This window comes from Fomitiporia mediterranea (genome assembly GCF_000271605.1).
Source record: "Fomitiporia mediterranea MF3/22 unplaced genomic scaffold FOMMEscaffold_6, whole genome shotgun sequence".
Lineage (NCBI taxonomy): Eukaryota > Fungi > Basidiomycota > Agaricomycetes > Hymenochaetales > Hymenochaetaceae > Fomitiporia > Fomitiporia mediterranea.
Genome location: NW_006760391.1, coordinates 3,680,389 through 3,704,353, shown reverse-complemented (window position 1 = coordinate 3,704,353; position 23,965 = coordinate 3,680,389). Strand labels below are relative to the sequence as shown.

Here is a 23,965-nt window from a genome sequence, read left to right as displayed (position 1 = left end):
TGTTGTCATTTGGAGTCACTTTCGATGGCAGACCAGACTTTGGACTTTGGACCTCTTCACCCTTTCCACACTCGTTCAGATGCTCTTGTTGTTGACCCAAGTTTAGTGCCAACAATTGTCTCTGAAATTATCACCCAAAGGTACTTCGATTTGGCAATGCTGACTGTATTAGTCTATTCCTCCAGTACGAACTTCGATTCACTGAACAAAATTTCTACTGACATGTATGGCAACCCAAGTCATAACCATGGACAGAGAAGTATGACAACTTTCCTCTGTCTGATCACTCTTGACTAATCTACATATCTTCAGATAAAATACGTCTGGGTAAGCCCAATGTTGACCTTGATATGTTCACCCCTGAGGGAGAAAACGAAGCGAAAGCCATTCGGCCACATCAGCTTGATTTATCTTGCGGTGAAGTTGAAACTATATATAATATGTTTGCTTATTCTAATCATACAGTTTAGAATCGATACATTGGTCTTGTCGGGGAGATTTGTTTCATAGTCTGTACGTATATGTATCCGAGAATCCATTATATCATGGAAAGTAAATGCCATTCTATTCTACTCTAGCGGAAAGCTTCGAAGTTACTGTGCTCAGGTAGGTTACAGTTGGCATTACGAAAAGTATATATTGATCACCTGTTAATACATTTATCACCCGTAGCTGTACATTGCATGTCTTATTAACGCAGATGTATAATTGACTTAATAATTAGGCCGTATAACACTATGGACTGGTAACATATGTGGTGAGTGTGGTATAAATCCTTACTGTATTATGGCGCTTAATTGAAATCCCGTCATTAGTATTTATGATAGTCATGCTGATAGATTGTATGAAAATGCTTTCATTTTTTCGAAGAATTAATTAATACGTGCTACTTCTCGTAGACATACTCCATATGCGTGTATTGGCGCTTTATCATCAGAGTAAGTGTACCTACTTTTACTGATGAGGATCAGGACCAATTTCTTTATAGACAGGAAACTTTCGATCTTGCTTAAGATTCTTTTGGCAATAGAAGCGAGCATTGGTCTTGGTACAGTCATCTACAACACTATATTTCAAGAAAGTAAGAACTCCGGATACCTCAGATTTATGAGATGAAAGGTTAAGGTCTAACGTTATATATAGTTATTATTGGCAGTCTTGCACAAGAGGCAAACTTTTGTGCATGGACAAGAGATCCGCAGCTGACACTCGCCATTATTTCATGGTAAGTCATATATTCTAAATATGTTATTTCCAACTAATTTAGAACAGGATTGCCCCTCTAATATATGGAGCAATTCTACTCTGCCTTGCTGTCTTCAAGGGTGTAGAGTACTGGAGGTTATCATCCAGATTGAAGGGATTCTACCTTGTCAGAATCCTTATCCAAGACCAAGTCTTATATTACGGCTTGTAAGTAGCACTCGTTCACATATCGAGCACCTAACTGATCAATGTAGTGTAATGTTTTGTTGTATCACGAAGATAGTGCAGAATGCGGCCGTAAATATCCCTTACTACGCTTCACTTCTCTTAGGTGCATCCGGAAATACAATCCTTCTATGCGTCCTTGGAGGGCACCTCTTAATTAACTTGAGGGAGGCGGCTGAGTTGGGCGTGAACGGAGGTACCAACTATAGATCGAAGGACGTAAGTGCGATTGACTTCGCAGAAGGTTTGTCTTTCGTTTTCCTTGTGTTTGCCTTTAGCTTGGCTGATATTTCACAGGTGCTCTGGTTCCTGCTTCGAATGATGAGAGCATGTCTGACGTCTGAGGATGCGAGTCGGTCGTCCTTTCCAATCGTCCAGTTATTTATTATGCAATACAAGAATTGCTGCACTGTTTCAGAATCCCAATATTTTGTTTATTTTATTCGTGCTTCTAATATATAGGATGTGGCATAGTGCAGTGCTGGCTTGTGTATTCTTGCTGTATTTCGCTATGATCGAATCCTTCGTTTACTGGTTTGGTTGCACTCCCTATTCAACAGAAAGACCGGAAAAGTATCAGAGCTGGAAAGAAAACGGAATAGACGCTGATTTTAAGATAAGGCTAAGAGAAGAGGAAGGGGAACCAGAAAGAGAGACACAAAATGAATTTTGCGGGAGAAACACACATGTTGGTTGTGCTCTCGTCCGTTCCTACCACCAAAGTCTGTAAAAAAGTACAAGTGACAGCAATCAATGAAATGAAAAGTTATTGAAATTCAAGCATACCATCATATCCGAAAATATGCACTGTATTCCAAATCATAACTTTGATTTTGCAGAAGGCTCCCATAAGATCGCTCGTAGTCCGTCCCTCAATGTTGCATTCATCTCCTTCACGGGCCGTCTATGCACTCTGTCAACAAAGACATGCGTATATCCACCCACAGCCTTCGTAAAAATGGGTTCTTCATTCCTCTTCTCCTCGTCCTCAGCTCCAGAAAAGAATCCAACTTCATACGAAACGGAACTCTTCCCCAATTTCACGACTCTCAACCCTAGTGTGACAGGCTCTGGAAACGAAAGCGGTGCAAAGAAGTTGCAATACGATGATACTACCAGGCCTATCGGTGGACCTTCTCTTGCATTTCCGTTTGGTGATGATGGCACGGAAGGCCGGCACCCACAGCGCTCTGCGAGGTAAGTGTTTACGACAGAGTCGATCAGGTGGTAATATATTGCGTTGTTGACGTGTGAGTATTGATCATTATCGCTCCAGCGAGTTCGGTATGTCAGGAAGTAATGATAGTCATTACGAATAGGACGAGATGAGTCTTTTGTGTCCTGTTGCATGGAGCAGGTTAAGCAGAGGCTGCAGAGTGGGGGTCAAAGGTTAACCAATAAGAGTTGATGAATTTACGGAATCATATTGATTCAATGAACGGCACGTGCCTCAGCATTTCACGTGCAATGGTACAGTTACCGGACCGGAGATTACCAAGGTTGGAATTTGATCCCCGTCTCTCATGCTTGAAAAGTAGTCCTCTTGTCCTTTCTTGAGATGCTGAGTTGGCGAACTCACTATCATGGGCCTTCATGAAGCACTTAGAGTTTCGAAGATCCCTGGTTCGTCTTCTCAAGAGGGCTGCCATTATTACAAGACCGACATATCGAGAGAATGGTGTATTGGAGGGTGAGTCGTTGCAATGACCTCTATTAATTTTCACTAATTATACCCGTAGTATACCTCAAGGCGGTATGTAAACTGCACATCGCCGCTAGTCTTTAGTTTAACTAATTGATAAACTGTTTTATGACGTACAGGCTATGCTGTTGGTCTTATACTGTCGTCAGCTTGTGACCTACAATCAAACACGCCTCATCCTGACCCTGTGCATCTCACAGCACACTTCTTGCAACCTGTCGACATTGCGGAAGTTGGAGTCCGCGTGAACGTAACGAGAAGAGGCAAGAGGTTTACGAACATTGATGCGGATCTTGTTCAAGATGTTAGTGCATTTCTCCGTTATGTTTTGCATATTCTGGCCTGGTTCTTACTCTTTCGCAGGGAAAGCCAAAGATTACTGCTAGAATGATATTTGGTGTGATACCCGACCTCACAGAACTATCTGCATCCTCGAATCCTCTTACATTAACACCACCATCACCCAACGCACGTCGAATCCCACTTTCACAGCATCCATCTCTTGCTACTCCTGATAGACCGAACGACAAGTATCTGTATCAGATTAAATCAGAGGATCGATTTTTCGAGAAGAGGAATGCAGAACGCGCGAAACGACAGGCTGCAGGAGAGGCTGTCGCGTCACAGGACTGCGGACTCGAATGGGGTGCATGGCTCGAATTCAGTGATCCGAAGGATGTGTTGGATGTTGCCATGATGCCATTCCTCGGGGATACAATGAAGAACCTACCCAGTCTCTTACCACGGGAACACAGGCCAGGTCCAAGGTACAGCTTTAATTTGTTTCGTCTGACCCAAGTGACTGACGATGTTCCATAATTTTTATCCTTTTTTAATAGTTGGTTTGCAACTGTGGTCTTGACCTTGGAGTTCAAGTCGCGGATTCCATCCCTTATTTCGAATTCTGGGTCTTCGCAATCGCCCTTCTCTCCTCGAACAGTTGGCATTTACTCTTCAGCGCGATTCATGTCGGAGGGACGTCACGATGCATACGTAGAAATCTGGACCGCCCCGTCGACAATAGGCAGCGCGAATCCGGGCTCACGGGTAGAGTCGGAGAAGATAGATGCAGAGTGGCGAGAAAAACAAGTCTGCTTGGCCATTGCCACGCAGATGGCACTGACTATCCCTGAGGAGAACTCGCGTAGAAGTCGTCTATAGATCAGATCTTGACCCAGAATTGGATAGATTTCGGCGTGGTGCTTTCTGGGCTATCGTGCATATATTATTAAATAATGCAGCCTAAATCTTAATGTTCAGACAGGATGTAATGAAGGATTCACTGTATTGAAATGCCAGTTGTAATATTTCTTTTTTGTATTTAATTTTCCAACTTATGTAAGGAGAACGGTTTGAAGCTCCGACTGAAAAGCAATAATTCGCGTGTCGCGTCGCCTGTCCTTTGCCATCGTCGCGTCCTTGTCTCTCACCAGCCATCATGGTGAGCGCTTGCAATTGTGTGCATCTTGAAAACGTATTCTAAGCGTGTTTTTGTAGTCTTCATCTCCTGCAAACACCCCACGCCGCCCAAAGCGACAGCGGTCACCTTCACGTGTCGGTGCCCAATCGACGGACACGCCGCGTCCAGGTGCGACGCAGCGACGACAGTCAGGCTCATCGCTTCCACCTTCTTCTCCACCGCCCGCTTTCCAGGACACGGATGAGTTTTCCAGCGATCAGGACGCGGTGCAAGATGTGGATGACGATGCGGTTGACGACGAGGGCGACGGGGAGGACCTCTTTGGCGAAACACTGGCTGAGTGCGTGTTATCATACCAAAGTTAATCATGACCTGAGACTTGACTGTCGTTTTGCAGAGATTATGCAGAAAACCAAGTGCTCGACACATACGACGCAGCGGACCTTAATGACGAGGAAGAATTTGGTGAGATGACTGGTGCACAACGGAGAGCGGCAGAGAGAGCAATGGCGCTGCGTGATCGACGGGAGCGGCAAGGCCGCCGTGGTGCACGCGCCGCTGCACGTACCCGCGCTCCGGACTTCCTCCAGAGCGAGGAGAGTGAGGAAGAAGGCTTGGACGGGGGTCTCTTGTCCGGCATGAAACGGCGTGCACGGCGTCAATACGATGAACGCATCGAGGTCGACGATGTAGCTGGATTGGAAGCTGAGATACCACTTGAACAGCTGCATGATATCAAGGCGAACTCCGTCGCTGAATGGATCTCCAACATTCGAGTCCGGCATTCAATCGCCAAGCATTTCCGCCAGTTTTTGACCTCGTACACCGATGAACAAGGAAACTCAGTTCATTATCCTCGTATCCGGAATCTTGGCGAAAGTGAGTGCCTCACAATATCACATGTGCTATAAACCAATCGTATACTCTTAGATAATGCGGAGTCCCTGGAGGTCTCATATACACATCTAGCGGACTCAATAGCGGTCATTGCGTATTTCCTGGTCATCTGTCCGACCGCGATGCTAAACATATTCGACGAGGTTGCTCTTTCCGTCGTCCTCATCTCTTACCCTAATTATGAACGCATCCATTCCGAAATTCATGTTCGTATCACGGACCTACCCTCCACGTCGTCCCTGCGTGATCTCCGTCGTGTTCATCTCAACAATCTCGTCCGCGTCTCTGGAGTAGTCACGCGTCGAAGCGGAGTTTTCCCGCAGCTTAAATATGTCAAGTTCGACTGCAGGAAATGTGGCGCGGTCCTCGGGCCATTTTACCAGGACGCTAGCAAAGAAGTCGGCATTAGCTACTGTCCAGCCTGTGAAGGCAGGGGCCCATTCAGGGTTAACCAGGAACAGGTACATTTTTTGCGTGAATCTAAAACGACAAGCTTTGACGATCTATGAACAGACGGTTTACCGTAACTACCAAAAGATGACACTGCAGGAGTCTCCTGGTTCTGTACCACCAGGGCGTCTTCCTAGGCACCGAGAGGTTGTCCTTCTATGGGACCTGATTGATTCGGCCAAACCTGGTGAAGAAGTTGTACGTCCATTCCCATTCCCTCGACCGTTACTTCACTGTGCTCACTGCAATGACAGGAGATTACGGGTGTATACCGTAATAATTTTGACGCATCACTGAACTCCAAGAATGGTTTCCCCGTCTTCTCAACTGTCATTGAGGCGAATCACATCAATAAAAAGGAAGACCTATTCGCGGCATTCCGACTCACTGAGGAAGACGAAAAGGAAATCCGCGCTCTCGCCCGTGACGAACGTATTCGGAAGCGTATTATCAAGTCCATCGCGCCATCGATTTATGGACATGAAGATATCAAGACAGCGATAGCACTGTCACTCTTTGGTGGTGTGTCGAAGGATATCAACCGCAAGCATCGTATTCGTGGGGATATCAACGTGCTTATGCTCGGTGACCCAGGTACTGCGAAGTCGCAGTTCCTGAAGTACGTTGAGAAAACTGCACATCGTGCTGTTTTCACGACAGGTCAAGGTGCTTCTGCAGTCGGTTTGACTGCTAGCGTGCGCAAGGACCCAGTAACGCGGGAGTGGACTCTTGAAGGGGGCGCCCTTGTTCTTGCAGATAAGGGAACTTGTCTCATCGATGAGTTCGACAAGATGAACGATGGAGACCGGACGTCGATCCACGAAGCGATGGAACAGCAGTCCATTTCGATCTCAAAAGCCGGGATTGTTACGACACTGCAGGCACGCTGTGCAATCGTCGCTGCTGCCAACCCAATTCGCGGCCGTTACAACCCGACCATACCTTTCCAGCAAAACGTTGAGCTGACCGAACCAATTTTATCGCGTTTCGATGTGCTCTGCGTGGTGAAGGATAGCGTGGACCCAGTAGCGGACGAGCTTCTAGCAAAGTTTGTTGTTGGGAGTCATCGTCGGAGTCATCCCCTCTTTGACTCTCAAACGGAAGAGATGGATGTCGGCACGTCCCTCGATGAAGATGTATGTCCAGACTATACCTTTTGAACTTTGCTAGATCTAAGGCTATTTCCAGATGATCCCACAAGACCTCCTCCGAAAATACATCATGTTCGCACGCGAAAAGATCCGTCCCAAACTATTCGACCTCGACCAAGAGAAGCTCTCCCGTCTCTTCGCGGATCTCCGTCGCGAATCACTCGCAACAGGCTCCATCCCCATCACCGTCCGTCATCTCGAAAGCATGATTCGAATGGCCGAGGCCAGTGCAAAGATGCACCTGCGGGAGTACGTCCGGGGAGACGACGTTGACTTGGCTATTTCAGTCATGGTCGGTAGCTTCGTCAGTGCGCAGAAGACATCTATTAAGAGGACGCTTGAGAGAGTACGTTTCGCTTCTTCCTTCGTTCTATTTTCACAAAGAAGTAAACAGAGATGCTGACTTGAGGGATATCAGGGCTTCCGCAAATACCTCACTCAAGCAAGAGATCATGAGGAGTTATTGGCGTTCCTCCTCGGCCAGATCGTCAAGGATAAGGTTCGCTTCTACCAGATGCAGCACGGAGAGCCACCCGAGAAGGTGTCTATCAACGTATCGGAGTTGGACGAACGTGTAAGTGGTTCTTCGCAGCACTAACTCCTCCAATTTGACTGATAACATGTCTATAAAGGCGAAAGAACATGATATCTTCGACACACATCCATTCCTCAACTCTCGTCTCTTCGCGACAAACGGATATCGCCTTGTCGATGACGTCATAGAAAAGACCTTCCGTCGTGACATCTGAACTTAATGATACCAAGAAAGGAATGGCTGAGACGGCTGATTTGTATTGAGTGCACGTTTTACAGATATCCGAATTTGTATATTTGACTCTCTAGCTGTGTTTGTATTTCAACGTGATTTGGTATATATTATATTCTCTGCACGCAAAACCTATTCCTCCTAGACATTGTTCATGAAGGATCCGACAAGAGTAGACAATGGAAGATCAAACGTACGAAAAGTAAACATGTCAAGAAAAATCGACAAAATGCCGAAGGCATACAACTTTTAAACGATACAAGACATAGCAGAAAAGAACGAAACTTAACAAGTCATACACGAGAGAGTTTTTTTATTTGCATTAAACCTTATTTTTGGTGTCAAACGCCTCTTCCATAGTCATACCATCTTCCCTCCTCATGTTAGTAATAATAAAATCAAAAGCGGTCTGTGAAATCGCTTCGTCCTGGCCGACACAGTCTCCCAGTAAGCTCAAGACCTGTCCCCAGAGTACAAATGTGAACATACCTTACCAATGGACGGAGATGAAGCTGACAAGTGAGAACTGTGAGCCCGAGATGGTGACTTAGGAGGTTGAAGCGCATATGAACTCTGTTGGACATTGAATTGAAACCAATAATATAGTCAATCAACTATCAGTTGTAATATGATTTCGCAACAATCGTGATCCTTACCTCGCGGACTGAACCTGACCCGTTCTCTCTAGACACCTGGACATCTTGAAATAGACCGGTGAAAATTTTACGCCCGTGGCGTTCTTTTTGCGCTCGGAAGGAGTTGCGTGTGTTCAAACTTCGATCGACAAAACTTAGCAGTCACTGCCACATAATTGCAAATGCACTTACGAGGCGAGGACACTGTTGATATATACTATTGATTGTATCTTTTTGTTAGCTTGACTGATTTCGACTAGAGTAATTTAGTTACCCACGTTTGCTAATTACAAAATGAATCCCAATGAAAACAAGATTTCCTGGCATGATAATGGCCTGTCAAATAATGTGAGATATCGAAGTATACGGAAATGTAACAACGTACGCATATGAGGGAAGCAATCGACGAGAAACTGTATCAAGTCAACAATGTTTTAGCGCTTGTCGCTAGTACACAATATCAGTAAGATTCACCATGTCAATGCTCCGTTTTCCACGGAGTAGAGGATAATTTTGTCGATGATTTCATCCATGCTTGTGTTCGATATTAGGTTGTGTCAATACATGACATGCACAATGGAGGCCACATACCCATGGAGACCCGTTCGTGACTAAAGGCCCGGTTGTCAGGAACAAGCAGAAAACATTTCTTGGAAAAAAAAGGCTTACTCCGTGCAACCAATAGCAGAGACTGCCAGTTATCAGAATGTCGCAAACAACGGCTATGGCTACTCCGGCAGTGAAAATCCACTAATCGAGCATTAGCAGTTAATGGGAATCTTGGAACAGTCACTAGACTCACCCGGACCTGATGGGTCCATGCTATGAATGTCCCGAACTCAATACTGTTGCAAGTCGTTGGTAAGACTGAGATACATCTCAAGCAGAATATCCTTACGCCTTAACGGTCGTTACTAGAAAACGATATCAATGAAGCAATCCAAGTGATTAAGCTATGCACTATTCACCCCATCCAGATACTGTATGCAAGATCACGGACGTCAGTCAACAGTTCGGTAATTTAAGTCTATCCTTACTTAGCCGTGCAACCTGCAGCACAAACTACAATCATATGAGTATACTAAAGCAAAGGGATGAGATACCGCTCACAATTATCGGTGCAATGACGTTGTTCCGACTAACTATATTAAAGGGTAGGTATAGCCTAGTCACAGACGTATGATAACTTACGCTTCCAGACGCGCCATGTAAAGAAACTAAGGGAGGTCGTTTTTTGAGCTTTAGTTCTTCATGGCAAGCTCTATAATGTACCTTTGAGCAAAGAATGTGATTGTACCCTGGTTTCAATCGAGTAAACCTCAAGCGCTCGGCAAAGACAAAATTTGAACGAACAGTCAAACCAACGGTAAGCTTCAAGAATCAAGCTATCAGCAATGAGCAAATATTGCATGGGTGGACTCACAGCAAGTGACCTATCGAGCAGTTAGAACGATTAACGCGGACACAAGAAATACGACCCACGGGACTAAGTACGCTAGAGCATTGTTATTCCCAAAGTTCCTGATCAAATAGTGATAAAGTGTGATCATAATGCAAACGACGTGGGCCATGTCGAGGATACTTATGTTGGCGAAAATGAGCAGCCATTTCAAGTATAGGACAATCTTGTATACTCACAGCAAGACTAAGACCTAACGAATAAACCATGATTAAGCTCGACGTATCAAGTAGATAACATGGGAGACATATTGCTCACCATCGCGCCAAATATTCTGTGATCATTTTGCGGTCTTCCGCGATAATAGATGTATGCTTGAAGGAGCATCACACCGCTCAATGCAATAGCAAACCAAGACGTAATTAATACGGCGCCCATTGACAGGCCATGCACTGTCTGGTTCATATCCAAGGTAACACGACCGAGTCGTTGGGACGGGAAGGGAACGACAGAATATCGGAATGAGGGAGGCGCGAAAGGGACGAAGAACAATAGACCCGAGGAACGGGTTTTAAGCAATATTCGCCGAGATGAACACTCCAGTATCAATTTACCGGTGTACTGGTCGGAGCGAGATATATGGCTTCCAGCCGGGCGCGATCTTCTTTCTACTTGCACAACGGCTATACCCCACATTCCACAACAGGTTCTTCCTCGTACTAATTAGGCAGCTTCGGATGCTTGGACCCTATCTTGATGCGGAGTGCTCGGCGGTATTGTCGCGCTTCGACACACGACGACACTCAAACCGAGCAGGCAGAGTAGGTAGAAAATGTTTTCCATTGAATCCTCGCTCTGACATGTCATGGTCATGGAAAATAGTCTGTTCCGATGTCGGAACGGCGACATTAAATAATACCCATGCCATTCGCTCGAGTCCTCGGGACGATCTCACTCTATTCCCGGGTCCTCTTTCCAGCTGAAAGCCGACACTGAGCACGTCAAAAGTGGATAGCTAACGAAGAGTCCGGTAACGGTAGTCCCGAGGCCGCGCGGCATCTTCTACACATTTGACCTGAATACTGCTTACATCATCCCGCAACTTCTCATCGTAAATTTCTTCGATTAATTTGACTTTGTGCTTAATCTAGGATAGTGAATTAGAGTCAAGTGAATATAGGACGAGCAGCAAGGAACATTGGATAAAGACAGGGTACTCACGACATCATGATGATGCTATTGCGGAGTTAGAGGGGGTGGGGATTCACGATTGATATTTCATCTGCCAGTAACGAGCAGATGTAGATGTCCGAGTAAACACGTTTTGCAGATTTAAACTTGGTTGATTCGATCAATGCGGGGTCAAATTCTACGTCAGCGAGTTACAAAAGATCACCAATGATCAGTGGCTTTCTTTGGATTCGCTAGGACCTCGCAAGTAATAAAACCACGAATAAGCCATCTCTGATAGGAGTCTGGTACATATGCAAAAAATCAGCCAAAGGGTAGATCGAGTCAATTAAGAGTGACTCGAGGAGGTGCTTAACCTCAGTCTGGATGTTCGGGCCATAGAATTTGCTAAAGACGTAGCAAGCAGGCAGCGGGAATCACGCTCCACATAGAACAGCATGTATATAAGGTTCGTTCGAGACGCCAAGAGACTTCTCTGTAATGGTGGCGTTCTTAATATTAATGGATGGCTGATACAGTTGAAAATATCTTATTGCATAACGTCGGGAGAGGCCTCAGACCTATGCAATATGAGCAATATGCATTATGGTAACCGTGAGAAAATATTACTTAATTAGGAACGCAAAATTCGATATTACTTTTCAATTTATTTGAAGACATATACACTATGACAAGAAAATAAGCACATTTAGAGCATCAAGAAAGCTAACCAAGACAATGACAAGTACAGTAAATGTGTATATCACTGTAAAACTCAAGAAATAGTTTGTAATACAAGGAAATACAGTCAGAATCTGTAGAAACAAAAAGATAGAAAAAGCTAGTCAATACAAATAACTTTCCCCCACATATCATGAAGAGATCTTTGCTGCCCTATCTTGGTCTTGTGGCAGCATCAAAGACATTGTAAGCAATGAAATGTTAATTGGAAACATTCTTTTTGTATTGAAGTATGTCAGAGAACAATATGTGAGGCTTCTGGGTACAAAAATCACAACAGTAAGCAGTCTAATTTCCCAAAATGCTCAGAATTTTGCATAATTTTCTCACAAATCTTGATGCAATATGCAATAGACTATTTTTATGCATAATTCCCTTATCCCGAGCTGGGATTAAGCAGAAAGCTATGCAATATTCGATTTATGCATTATAATGTGATGCAATAAGGTATTTTCAACTGTACAGAGGCAAGAGGTGGTGGTTTGCGAACAAGTTTTCATGTTGCCGACTAATCATAACTGTCATTGTATATTTCTTCGATCAATCCGACTCTGCGTTTGATTTAGGGTTGTGTATTGACATTTGATTAATATGGAGCGAGTGTCTAGCAATTCTGGAACTTACTATCTTTGCTGATGTTGTCGCGGAGTTAGAGGGGTAATTCATGTTTGATATCCGCCCACAGTAACGAGCAGATGTGAATATGCGAGAAAGCGTATCTCATAGATTCAAAGCTGGTCTACCCAATCAAGATGAGATGCATTTCTGAATTGGTGAGCGACAAACGACAACGAATGATCGTCGGCTCGCTTTGAATCCGTTAAGGGCCTTGCAATAGATAAGCGCCACAGATAAACCATTTCTGATAGGACTGTGGGATGTATGCAACCTGAATACAGAGAGTGGACATACTCAACTATGAATGACTTGAGGACGTATATGAAGTCAGGACGGATGTTTGGCCCACGGAATTTGCTGAGATGTAGCAAAGAAGCCGTGCTGATTGCCCGACTGCAATCACGCCACACAGCACAACACCTCCTGTGTTGTAAGAAGCATGTAAGCTTGTTCAAGATGCCAAGAGAGTTCACTTAGAAGGTGACGCATTTGACACTCGTTGGCTTCCTTCAAGGTGTTAGGTGGCCGTTCAACTCAAACCTTGACTTTTTCACATCGCCGATCATGGAACGTGTCATGATTGAAACTCCGCTAGAAAATCGACTCAAAAAATCACCACCACAAACAAACGAAACGACGGATTCGTAACTTATACAGCACCAATCGAAGACGAAATTCATGAAGATCATACATGAAAATGTTTGACACCATTCATCGTGTCCAACCCCTCAATCTTCCCGCTTCGCTTTCTGCACACTGTTGTTGCTCTCGTTATCCTTCATCCGATCATGCTTGACGTCCGAAATTTCATTCAACGCCTCCCCTTCCTCTACACCACGTAGGTTGCGCGAGTCCAATCGGTAGTCGTAGTCCGAAAGGAAGAAGTAGATCGCCGGGACCGCGACGCAGAGTGCACCAACAACGTTGCCGAGGAACGACGCTATGAGTGACCTATGTAGTGAAAAGTAAACGTCTGGTGCTAGATCGTCAACAGCGCAGCGCACTTTCGAATGTACCCGGCAACTGAGAGCTATAAAGTAACTGTGAGTTGATTCTCCCTATAGGACAAGAATAAATTACGAACATCGGCACCAAAGAGCATGCCGACAGTGACGAGGAACATATTAGCTAGACCATAATCCGTCAGACTTTGACCTTACAGTGCAAAGCGTGTTAACGCACCGACAACTAAAGTATCCAGGTAAAAACCAATCTGTAGTAAGTGATCCGCGGAAAACAAGCGGTGATAATTCACGAACCGTGATCGTATCCACAGGATACGAATATCTGTTGATGCAGGGCTTTTCGTTAAAACTTCAAGCTTAGAGGCGTGGAACCTCAAGGCGTACCCAGATAGGAATCCATATTGCAACGATCTATCAAAGCAAAAGCGACATTGGTGGATCATCAGCCTTTGCGGCGCTCCGTGCAGACCTATCCATCATGCTAACCTTAGAGATTGTTTCCTTTGCACCAGCAGCTTGCTAGTATATATTTAGCTTTATCAACGACAAATGATCATGGCTAAAATTGACTTACCCAGACTGCTATACATACCAACCAATTGCAAGCAATGCCACGTAGGAATATTTGATGCCATTCGGGGGTTACGGCTTTCTTTCTGTGAGTGTGAGAATAAGAGGTCTCTATGAGCGCATGGCTCCGTGGGATGAAACAAATGGCGCGCTGCGCACATGGCAAAGTCTCTCATAAATTGCTCGTAAGGTGCCATTGATATAATTCCAGTATCTGTCAAGATGTAAATTGCAGTTTCCTCGATACGTGAACCAAAATTCACATTTGACCAGGACAGCTGCGAAGAACAGGCTACCAGCGAGATTTCCGAAAAGGACTACGTCCCGTTGTCAGGAATATATCAACACGATCGTTGATGTTCTCCTTACCTATAATCCAGTTTACAAATGTACTCCACCACGGAATGGCACCCTTCATCCACGCCATAGGGAACACCTAAGAGGCGATTTTAATCAGCGGGCTCAAGATAAGCAATGTGGTCTGCACCATCATGTTACTCGTGAGTAGCTCCTGACCAGTAAGGACAATCCTGGGTAGAAAGCAGATTCATTCCAACTGACTTCTGAGAAGATACGAATAACCCTGGAACCTACATCATGAGGCCAACGGGGAAGACAGCACCTCCCAAAATCTTGACGATACCCGGATTGTCTGTGTTCAACTGCGGCGATCCTCCCTCTATGATCATCAGGAGCAAACCTCCCGTAGACAAAAAGGCACCAGCAATGACGGACTAGATTGATCAGTCGTGTAGTTAGCTAGTCAGCGCGCTGAAACCTGAGATCACTGCTGCTATAACCTACTTTAAAGAAGACCTTGTCGTATCGCGTCCTATGCTTCATTACACCATGTTCAATCATGGCGATGGCCACATCTCTAGGCGGAAGCGTGCTTGGCGTCTCCATTGCGCACAATCCAATTCGGGTACAGACAGAACGTCAGGAGAGGGGGATGACGGTGAAGGCAGCAAAGCCGTGCCATCCCCATGTGTTATGACGGAAGATTTTATTATGTGAGAACTGCGCCCAGAAGCCAGAGTTGGTATTCCAACTTTAGTCGGTCTCCTGCCGAACGCGCGGAATCAATTTAGTCTTCTACCCTCGGTGTTTTGCACAGCGGGTAACGTGCCTGAAGGATAAGAAGATCATGAAGCCTGATTGGAGCGCTTCGCGCCCTCTCCGATGGGAGTTGCGTAAGTTAGGAAGGCAAATTCTCATGGGAAAACGTTTATCATGTAAGGAAATGCAACACATCCGCTTTTGGAGAGTCCATTAGCGTTGTTATTCGCTCTAAGCATAGTCAATGAATGAAAGTCCATGCGGACCTCCGTTTCGATGGTCAGAGGTTGACGGAAGACACAAGAAGAATGGAACATAGAACCTAATTTCTTCAACGGCTGTTCTCACGTGGCATGCGTACGCTTGTGAGTTTCAGAGTTTTGATGTGGGGAAATTGAATCCATGGATAATCTGAGATTCGGCAAAATGATCGGGCCGTTATCTCCTGTGGACGTGAAGTATAGTGACTGACTGGGGGGTTAAAAGCAATTTCGTGCAGTAAATAAAAATCGCAAATTGTTCGAGACTCCTCTACTTGCGCTTGAGATAGTACTTCATCTAACCATGAAAGTAAAGAAAGCCCATGATCTTCCTGTCCGAATTTGTTCGGTAAATCCAGAGTCCATGCGAGTACGTTCCGCTAATAGTCTAGTCCAGTCAGGTAGTGCAGACGCAGACGATTGCGGCGTGTTCGTCAATGCTTCCTGAAAATTTGGGATCAGCAGCACGACCAGTGAATTAAAGGCCGTGCGTTGTACAGGTGAAACCCGGAGATCGAGGTAAGCTATTTTATTAGTCGGGGTAAGCAGTTGGCATCCTTGAATCGCCAGAGGAAGCAAAGTATGTGGGTATACGCTGGTAAGAATCATGTTGTGTCGTTCTGCCGGTGAAACTGATTACCACGTAAAACTAAAATTTGCACCAGCTATAACAAAGATGACGACAATACCGGCCTAAAGCAAGCTTGAACACAAAGTAATTAGTCCAGGTTGTCCAGCACATGCACTTCGAAGAGCAGCTCGGTCGGCAAGACTTCCATTAGTCAAGCACTCACTCCTTCTCTGGGTTGCCTTTCGTCCTCGCAAGAACTTGAGGGCACATACTCCAGAAGAAGGAGCAAACATAATACCACGTGCGAACGGCCGATAGCTTCTTGCTTCACTGAGTGCCTCAGGTCCAGGCAACGTCTAGCAACTTCTTCTCTTGCTGCGAGTGCATAAAAGTGCCCTTCCCCTAAGGAACGTTGCCGAAAGACTCCATTGTTCTGGGGAAGTCCGTTATTGGGTCACACAGATGTGTTCGGGAGAACGACGACGCGATACACGCTGGGGATACTTAGATGAGATCTAGTGGCAAGAGCTAAGGAAATTCGTAGTACAGTAGAAGACCCTAAAGAGTCTACATTTGCGTCTATCTCATCTCACGTAATGTCTTCTCACGGGTCAGCATCCAGTTACTGAGTCCTACGAATACGAACATTGAAGTACCTTGACAGAAATCATCGGCCGTATGCATACAGGTCGGTTAGCGACGTAAAAAACCAACAACTCTCATTTAATTTGGTCTCGTCAAATAAGTACAAAGAATAAACACAGTGTTAAATGTCATCACAGGTCGTAACAAAAAGCGAAATAAATGCAAGTATATAAGCCGATGCAAAGGAAGAATCCGTGCAAGCCCAGACAAATAAATCATTAAGTTGACAACAGCGTCGAAGCTCCTGAGGAAATAAGTATACCTTTCCTGGTTGTTGGGCAAAGGGGGAGTCTAGACGATCGTCACAGTGAGAAGCTTGACGATTCCGTCGATTGCAATGTCTACCATTGTGCACATCGCATGAAAAAACATGATACTACAAACTGTGTATTTATTGACTCACCGTGATTAATCCCCGCAGTACCAGCAGTGAGTAACCCAGTTATGTCCGATGACGTTGAGGAGTACGTTACGCCATCGAAACTTGTCTGGCCTGCGGTCGCAGTGGACACCAACGAGTCTCTACAAATACATTCATGAGTCTATGAAGTACACTAAATGTGGGTAGGGGTTGATATTACGTACCGTCCTTTATCGTACCCATCAGGAGAGATCGTATGGTGTTCAAAAACATTTTCTTCTTGGGAGACTCTGCACGATGTGAATGTATTATTAGCGCCTATTGACATCTAATAGCCGTTTGCTTTCCCGGACTCACGCTAAGAAAAGCGCGCCACTGTTCGCAGCAGGTCCATTTTGGCGGAACATCCTGGAAGGGGTTGTAGTATACAGAGTCAGAGAGAGGAAGTCTTTCAGAAGGTATTTAAATAACTTCATGGAAGATACGAACCTGAGATGATTCCCTCCAGTAAGGCTTTCTAAACAAGTCCCAACTTCACTGTTCCCAAAATCCATACGCAGTTCTATCGTCTGGTTGACCGAGCCATTCCCATCTCCCAGATTGGCAGACTGCGGATCACCAAGGTGGATGTCCAAACATTCATTCGAACTATTCGAAAAATCATCCAAAAACGGAAGGTCAGACCATATTCAAGGGAACACGGCTCGGGATGAATATCGGGATGTATAGTTAAATAGGAGAGGTAAGATAGGAGGTAGGGTATAATATAAATGGAATAGGAGGAATAGAAGGAACAGAAGGAAGGACGTACAAGCCAAGTGAACGAGCGAAGTTAAGGAACCCGTCGTCGGTGAGGACATCTGACGAGCTTAGGCCGGAGATGATCACCTGATATATGACGACACATGCACACATCAAGCAATAAGTTAGCATATTTGGAAATCATCTCGTTGATGTATCTAGAAATAGCTCCCGATGTCTGTGACCCCAACTTAGACTCAACTGCGAATCCGACGGCGGCAGTTTGTCGAAGTCGAAGATGGGGACGTGAAAGGGGAAGAAGATGGGCGACGTACATTGAGAGGTTCACCCAGTCCGTCGCCTGCATCATCCAACATAGACCCACCTCCATCCGCGGGGTCGAAGAATGCTACTGCGCGCTCACACAAATCACGCGTATACAGTGGGGTGGTAGAATGAAACTGGACAGACAAGATCCCCGAAAGGAGGACTAGTTTGTTCAGTGAAGCGAACATTTTGCCTAGGGAACAGCAATACAGTAGAAACGAGAGCAATAGAGAGTGACAGTTATGTATGGGCTAAAGGGAGAATACCCTGCAGTGAAAAGGGAGCGTAGAGGGACAAGGAACGGGCAGGAGCGGGAGACAGCCCTGGAGGGAGACCAGCGATTGTGGGCGCAGACGCAGCAAAGAAACAGGACAGTATCAGACTTAGCTCCTTTTATGTCCTGCCAGCAAGAACTAATTCAGGACTCAGAAGCCGTTGCTTAGGTCTTGATTACACGTCCGAACAGAAGTGCCGGCCTCAACTCACATCCACGGTGTTTCCGGAATACCCCTCCCCCGAAACGCTCGGTGCCGTTAAACTAGTTGTTCTACCGACTTTGTCAGTGTCACGGTGCAAGGACCATTCTCGGTATCGGTCGACATAAGGGCTCAGCTCAGTTGTCTGTAGTTACCACATCAAGCCATATCAAGATCACAAAGGGGAGTAAAATAGCACAGTGAAAGAGCAGAACCAGGTTGTACCACCTGGGCACGTTGATCACACCAAGTGGAACAGAAGAAACAGATAGGAGAGCATGGGTGCAGGTGATGCAAAGTGGCGACCTGGCAAACGCACTGAAGACACCTGGAAGCAATGGAATATTGATAGAAGTTCCATGGAATTCGGATATGGTAGCGGCGGCCGAAAAAGGAGAAAGCACATGGATCTTCCTCCTCGTCTAGAACGTTTAAGGAATCCACTTGTTGTCCAGGAGAACTCGGCAGGACAGAAATTAACCGACGTCTTGCACCGATTTTCTCAAGTGTCTGCTTCGTCGTGAACCATCACAGCCATTGGCTAGGTTCAAGCTTTGGGTAGATAGACGCTACGGGTGTAGATTAGAGGCTGCACATGTTGACAAGCAACGTGCCTTTCTTTATATTCCTTCCATTGGTGGAATACGGTGGATAACTCCGCAGCACATGTGGAAGACATACGGGAATAGTAACTGGATGAGAACGTGTGTAGCTATGTGCACGTGCATCTTGACACTATATAAATGCTACGTGAGAAGTTATGAATTCTGTCAGATAAGAGACGGCTTGTGACACAATACGCACATAAATTGAATTAATATAAAGCTAGGTTAGATCTGTACAATACACGGTGGTGTGATTCTCCATGCTCTCAGTCGCCGTGGATTTCAGGTATTCGTTCCCGCAAGAAGGGAAGCTGTGTAATCAGAAATCCGAAAAGCCCGAGAGCTGGGATACACGTTAGTATACGCATGCATGTGATAATGAAGTGAAAATAGAACACACCATATCCCGTCAGCTTCTCGAATGGAGTATGAAAGTAAACGCTTGTCGTGAATATTGCAAACACCCAAATTGCCATCAGGACCGCTGTTGCGGCCAAGGCGAGACTATGCGCAGTAGACGGGGTCCGGGAAGGAATGGCAAGAGACGGGCGAACCATGTCCGCCAAGAACAGGAGGCTCATTGTCAGGAGGAAGATATGTCCAGATACGTCATGCCCTCTCATCAACCGGGGCTTTGACCGCCAGTCAGCGGCGAGCTCTTCGTCTAGCACAAGGGGCGGAATGTAAAATATCTCGGGGTGTGTCGCGGGAGAAATGTAGGACTTGTCATGACAATATGACAGCGGGATGGAATGCACCCTGCCAGACGGGAGCCGTACGACACATTCACCACCAGAGAACGTGGTCAGCCGGTCGAATACAGCGGGACCGAAGAACCAAGATGTGAAGATGAGCCAAACTAGGGTTGCCACAAGCCATTTACCAATCCGTTCTCGTGTGCTCACGGAAGAGCTCCGCAGGCCGGGGCCAGAGATGCTTCGCGGAGCCGTTGCCCAGAGTGCAACAAAGGCGGCCGTTGTCCACCCCCATGCGCGCTTGATAAAAACAGTATTAAGGACGTTGGTCTTCCGAGAAAAGTATGACACATCGTGCAATGGGTGCTTGACATGTCCGAGCGCGACGAGCGGGTCAGACGTGTCAAGGTAACTGTGCCGGGCCACAGAATAAATCGTGCCAAAGAGTAGAGCGCTGCTCAGCACAACGAAAGTTAGCCTTCGTATGTCAAGCATGTCCTCCGTCGTTTCTTGCGCTCCTTGGCCGTGTCAATGTTGTCAGTGTCTTCGAACGCGTGTCCCCCTGTCGATTCCTCATTGTTCTGTGGCAGCCCATGAGCCACGTGACGTATCTATGACGCGGGGTGCGGGAAAGCGGTTACGTAACCTCAGGTCCAGAAGCTGCAGCCAAATAACTGGGAGTGGCCACTACTGCTCCGCCTTCTCCATACATCACAGCTTTCATTCTTCTGTTAAAGACCACCACCATCTCCTCCTTATTTACGCCGGAGAACATCATTCACCCCTCCTGACTGTCAAATTTCGTATTTGCGATATCCATTGGTTGCAACGAGACTGCGCTGCGAGGCTCGAGACTAAGCGACGGAGACACAGATCACATTTTCATGCCTCCTGAAATGAGTCTTACTCAGTAAGTACAATCGTCTCCTGCATTGCTGATGGCACTGGCGCCTTGTGTGGAGGTCGATTCGCGTGTGAAGGGTGGCGTTGCCGTGTGCTCTGGCTGCAAGAAGCGGCAGGGCAGGCGACATGTGAAGTGACAGATCGGCGTTAGCTTGTATACTGTTGCACCATAGGCGCCCGCCATCCCGACCATGCGATTGCCATCTTCCGTATATGCACAGACGTAATATAATGCATGTTGTGATGGTGGCTCGATCGATTCCGATGCACTTGGTTTGGTCATCGTACGTGATAGGCTCTCATCTTGCGATTGCGTATTTGTGACTAGTTTCATGAAAGACAACATTGACTCATCTTGCTTGGGCTTGGGAATGCTGCATATACACAACTTTAGGTCATATTGCTGACACTTGTTTCTTGTTACTCAGAGATGAAACCAAAGAATCGTCTGTGTTGACACAATCCCCAGAAGACTTCAAGCTCCCATTAGACACAAAACCACACTCAGACAGCAAGCCTCCCAAATTTGATGAATCGCCAAATGCTCGATCAAAATCGATCACGACTGCAGTGGGACCGGACACACACGGTGTATGCCTACTTAATCATTCACATGAAATGTGCTTGCTAATGAGGCTTGCAGATGCTCAATCAACACCTGCCCGGGAATGTCGCGTTCCAAGTCGGTGTACATCATGACAAGGGACAGCGGCGGACTATGGAAGACGCTTACTCTTTCGTAGTTGATTTTGCCCGTGTACGCGGTCAAGGGTATTTTGCTGTTTTTGACGGACATGCGGGCAAGTATGCTGCGGAATGGTGTGGACGACATTTTCATGAGCACCTAATTGAGCAATTGCGCGAGCATCCCGAACTGCCGATTCCCGATGTGCTCAATTGTACTTTCCACGCTGTCGACTCGTCGCTGTCTGCTCTTGCTGCATCCAATGAAAAGATGCATTCTGGTTGTACAGCTGTCTCGGCGTTCTTGCGCATTGAAGACGCAAATGGAAAACAGTCGTTCATTGAAGGACTTGACATTGGCGGAACAACTTCACATGATCGTGATCGGACAGTTGTTGCTTCTCCGGCTCAAGAGGCGGTACCATACCCAACACCTGAAAATTCGCAACAAGATCCGCCATCTCCACGGTCAGACAGTCCGTCAGGTGACCGGAGAAAACGGAGTATGATACTCAATAAAGGCAGCCAAGTTGTCTCAGCTATCAAATCTTTAACTGGTTCGAATGGCTCTGTTGATGGGGTGGGTGAGGATGCGAAACCTGGTAATTCAAGCTCCGACTTCCTCAGTGGGGACGTGAGGGAAGCCATAACGCCTCCACCAGATGCACAACTCAGGCGTGTATTGTACACTGCGAATGCGGGTGACGCACGTGCTGTGTTATGCCGTGGCGGCAAGGCGGTCCGTTTAACATATGACCATAAGGGCAGTGATAAACAAGAGGCGAAACGGATTTTGGACGCAGGCGGACTTGTAATTAGTGGACGCGTCAACGGCATTCTTGCGGTGACTCGGTCTCTTGGCGATTCTTCTATGAAGGACTTCGTTGTTGGAGCCCCCTATACTACGGAAACCGAGCTTGGCGACGATGATGATTTTTTAATCCTTGCTTGTGACGGGGTAAGTTATTCGTTTTATAATTTGTTTCTCAGAACGCTGATCGAAGGCGTTTTGTTCACCTAGGTCTGGGACGTTACCTCTGACCAAGAAGCCGTCGATATGGTCCGAAATGTAACGGACCCTCAACAAGCGAGCAGCATACTTGTTCAACATGCATTAAAGGAATCAACAGATAACATCACTGCAATCGTTGTACGATTCCCGTCCACGCATATTCCGCTTTCCTAGTACAGTCGTGAATGTTCATCAATATTATACATACGCGCATATATCCCATGGTAATTCGGCTGCATGTTACGGACAATACTAGTGTAGCACGACGCGCTCGACATATCCAACTTATTTCCTCCTCTTACACAGATTTCCCGTTTTCTTCTACAAGTCTGGCAACAAATTTGCCTTTGGCCTTGATAAGGTGCTATCTGGTCTCGTTTTCGTTTTCTAATTCACATAGCTACGTCTTTTATGGCGATAATCTTAGCACGGCTCGGCTGGTTGGCAGTGATTTTGGCGATATTGGTATTGGTATACAAGTAGCACGCGTCATGTAGCGCTACCCTTTCTCAAGTCATTAGCGTAATGTAATCAGAAAATCACAATAAAATAAAATAACATTAAAAATGAGTGATTTTTGTGAGAGTGCAACCTGAATTAGGTGCTCATAGGCAGTGTATTTTTTTTTGGCTTCGATTTACCTTTGATTGAAGGACGTTAATTTGCAATACTGATGATGATATAATATCACGGGAAGCAACATGTCGCATACAGCACACTCTATGTTCGAGCTGGCATTACAAGTATCTTCTACATGCAAAATTTCCTCCATTACCATTAAATCTTTGGACAAAGAAGAGAGCCAATAAAGCCTTGGTGATAATAGGATCACCACGAGTTTGAATTATGCGTCACAACTTTGCTCGGGCATTCACCCTTCGAGCAAAATCTAAAATTCTATCCATCGTTTCCTCCTGGTTCTCTAAAAAGACAGCATGGCTTCCATCTTTCTCGATGGAGTGGACTTCCATATTCCTGAAATACGGACGCATCTCGGCAGCAACGGCGTCATTCATTATCTGCCTATCATATGATCCGCCAAGGACGAGCAATGGAAGTCCCTGTTTACCAAGCTCAAAAAGCCTGGATGGGTCTTGATGCCGAGTTAACGTGAGTTGACGATGAAAAGGTCGTTGTAGACCAGTCATTCCGAATAACAGGACTCGGAACTCCCATGGAATTTTCGTTGGATTGAGGAAAAGCAAGTCGATAAACGTGCGCATCGTGGAGAGGGACGTTGCGATAGAATCCTCGGAGACGAGACCCGAAACCATGCTGAGGACCTCGGGGGTTATAACTCGTTGGATTATTGGACCGACGTGGGGCAGCCCGCAGAGGTAGACAATACCTGCGAACGGATTCTCGGGGAAGTGAGCGGCGATATCGACGCACATGGTAGCTTCGGAAGATACCCCGCGCTTGTCAGTGACAATTGTATTACATCCAAGCGGGATGTGCAATACAAACCTCCAAGACTCCTTAAGGATAGTCATTTTATCAGCATATGATACTGTTGAGAGGGAGAACTTAAGGGGGGCATGCATAGACAAGGGGTGAGGTGACGATTGACTGCTCAGTGTCTCTCGTCCTTATATTGTATGTATTCTAACTGAGACATTATGAAGTCATTGTCTTGTAGTTCGTCTGTTGATGAACTAATCATCTCATAATACTCCCCTTCAAACTCTTACTAGTCTGAGTAAACTGGTAA

The 23,965-nt window shown here is 46.0% G+C and overlaps 11 protein-coding genes across 11 annotated transcripts in view; 4 read left to right on the top strand and 7 right to left on the bottom strand.

Annotated features, from left to right (window-relative positions):
- Positions 1-1,892: 1,892 nt before the first annotated feature.
- On the bottom strand, positions 1,893-2,794 carry FOMMEDRAFT_108616 (thioesterase family protein). The gene is made up of 3 exons (XM_007267040.1): positions 2,218-2,794; positions 2,118-2,155; positions 1,893-1,980 (listed from the first exon to the last, which is right to left on the bottom strand). The coding sequence occupies exon 1, from the start codon at positions 2,779-2,781 to the stop codon at positions 2,251-2,253; it is 531 nt and encodes a 176-aa protein (XP_007267102.1). The 5' UTR covers positions 2,782-2,794; the 3' UTR covers positions 1,893-1,980; positions 2,118-2,155; positions 2,218-2,250.
- Positions 2,795-2,961: 167 nt separating this feature from the next.
- Positions 2,962-4,430, top strand: FOMMEDRAFT_20492 (uncharacterized protein). The gene is made up of 5 exons (XM_007267039.1): positions 2,962-3,121; positions 3,171-3,184; positions 3,253-3,437; positions 3,497-3,900; positions 3,973-4,430. The coding sequence occupies exons 1-5, from the start codon at positions 3,015-3,017 to the stop codon at positions 4,292-4,294; spliced, it is 1,032 nt and encodes a 343-aa protein (XP_007267101.1). The 5' UTR covers positions 2,962-3,014; the 3' UTR covers positions 4,295-4,430.
- Positions 4,431-4,642: 212 nt separating this feature from the next.
- Positions 4,643-7,937, top strand: FOMMEDRAFT_108613 (MCM-domain-containing protein). The gene is made up of 8 exons (XM_007267038.1): positions 4,643-4,893; positions 4,951-5,432; positions 5,484-5,911; positions 5,964-6,098; positions 6,155-7,036; positions 7,089-7,397; positions 7,470-7,625; positions 7,684-7,937. Exons 2-8 carry the CDS (start codon positions 5,024-5,026, stop codon positions 7,798-7,800), a joined length of 2,436 nt encoding a protein of 811 aa, XP_007267100.1. The 5' UTR covers positions 4,643-4,893; positions 4,951-5,023; the 3' UTR covers positions 7,801-7,937.
- A 202-nt stretch (positions 7,938-8,139) lies between these two features.
- FOMMEDRAFT_156792 (uncharacterized protein) lies at positions 8,140-10,547 on the bottom strand (the record flags this gene model as incomplete). Its single annotated transcript, XM_007267037.1, has 20 exons — positions 8,140-8,244; positions 8,307-8,390; positions 8,474-8,591; positions 8,645-8,669; positions 8,731-8,788; positions 8,838-8,865; positions 8,927-8,986; positions 9,044-9,063; positions 9,122-9,202; positions 9,255-9,297; positions 9,351-9,366; positions 9,421-9,432; positions 9,490-9,514; positions 9,563-9,590; positions 9,644-9,669; positions 9,725-9,823; positions 9,876-9,885; positions 9,935-10,033; positions 10,091-10,104; positions 10,170-10,547. 20 exons carry the CDS (start codon positions 10,545-10,547, stop codon positions 8,140-8,142), a joined length of 1,329 nt encoding a protein of 442 aa, XP_007267099.1.
- A 1,708-nt stretch (positions 10,548-12,255) lies between these two features.
- Positions 12,256-12,877, top strand: FOMMEDRAFT_20491 (uncharacterized protein). Its single transcript, XM_007267036.1, has 2 exons — positions 12,256-12,313; positions 12,387-12,877. The coding sequence occupies exon 2, from the start codon at positions 12,681-12,683 to the stop codon at positions 12,855-12,857; it is 177 nt and encodes a 58-aa protein (XP_007267098.1). The 5' UTR covers positions 12,256-12,313; positions 12,387-12,680; the 3' UTR covers positions 12,858-12,877.
- Positions 12,878-13,410: 533 nt separating this feature from the next.
- Positions 13,411-14,821, bottom strand: FOMMEDRAFT_86208 (Formate/nitrite transporter; the record flags this gene model as incomplete). The annotated part of the gene is made up of 11 exons (XM_007267035.1): positions 13,411-13,528; positions 13,636-13,667; positions 13,730-13,756; positions 13,832-13,864; positions 13,920-14,001; positions 14,075-14,129; positions 14,179-14,232; positions 14,285-14,351; positions 14,403-14,445; positions 14,510-14,649; positions 14,720-14,821. 11 exons carry the CDS (start codon positions 14,819-14,821, stop codon positions 13,411-13,413), a joined length of 753 nt encoding a protein of 250 aa, XP_007267097.1.
- Positions 14,822-16,546: 1,725 nt separating this feature from the next.
- On the bottom strand, positions 16,547-18,067 carry FOMMEDRAFT_146952 (uncharacterized protein; the record flags this gene model as incomplete). Its single annotated transcript, XM_007267034.1, has 7 exons — positions 16,547-16,791; positions 16,854-16,972; positions 17,036-17,101; positions 17,169-17,219; positions 17,301-17,459; positions 17,623-17,699; positions 17,888-18,067. 7 exons carry the CDS (start codon positions 18,065-18,067, stop codon positions 16,742-16,744), a joined length of 702 nt encoding a protein of 233 aa, XP_007267096.1. The 3' UTR covers positions 16,547-16,741.
- Positions 18,068-19,191: 1,124 nt separating this feature from the next.
- On the bottom strand, positions 19,192-20,192 carry FOMMEDRAFT_108604 (uncharacterized protein). Its single transcript, XM_007267033.1, has 2 exons — positions 19,361-20,192; positions 19,192-19,303 (listed from the first exon to the last, which is right to left on the bottom strand). The coding sequence occupies exons 1-2, from the start codon at positions 20,148-20,150 to the stop codon at positions 19,227-19,229; spliced, it is 867 nt and encodes a 288-aa protein (XP_007267095.1). The 5' UTR covers positions 20,151-20,192; the 3' UTR covers positions 19,192-19,226.
- Positions 20,193-20,403: 211 nt separating this feature from the next.
- On the bottom strand, positions 20,404-20,922 carry FOMMEDRAFT_20489 (uncharacterized protein). The gene is made up of 2 exons (XM_007267032.1): positions 20,898-20,922; positions 20,404-20,842 (listed from the first exon to the last, which is right to left on the bottom strand). Exon 2 carries the CDS (start codon positions 20,740-20,742, stop codon positions 20,563-20,565), a length of 180 nt encoding a protein of 59 aa, XP_007267094.1. The 5' UTR covers positions 20,743-20,842; positions 20,898-20,922; the 3' UTR covers positions 20,404-20,562.
- Positions 20,923-21,201: 279 nt separating this feature from the next.
- Positions 21,202-22,428, top strand: FOMMEDRAFT_84249 (protein serine/threonine phosphatase 2C; the record flags this gene model as incomplete). The annotated part of the gene is made up of 3 exons (XM_007267031.1): positions 21,202-21,722; positions 21,882-22,200; positions 22,264-22,428. 3 exons carry the CDS (start codon positions 21,202-21,204, stop codon positions 22,426-22,428), a joined length of 1,005 nt encoding a protein of 334 aa, XP_007267093.1.
- Positions 22,429-23,105: 677 nt separating this feature from the next.
- The window catches only part of FOMMEDRAFT_84783 (alpha/beta-hydrolase), a gene marked incomplete at both ends in the record, with an annotated part of 5,323 nt that continues 4,463 nt past the window's right edge, over positions 23,106-23,965 (bottom strand). Inside the window, one exon of the mRNA XM_007267030.1 lies at positions 23,106-23,672. Within this exon, the coding sequence (XP_007267092.1) occupies positions 23,106-23,672 (567 nt within the window). The remainder of the gene's footprint in view (positions 23,673-23,965) is intronic.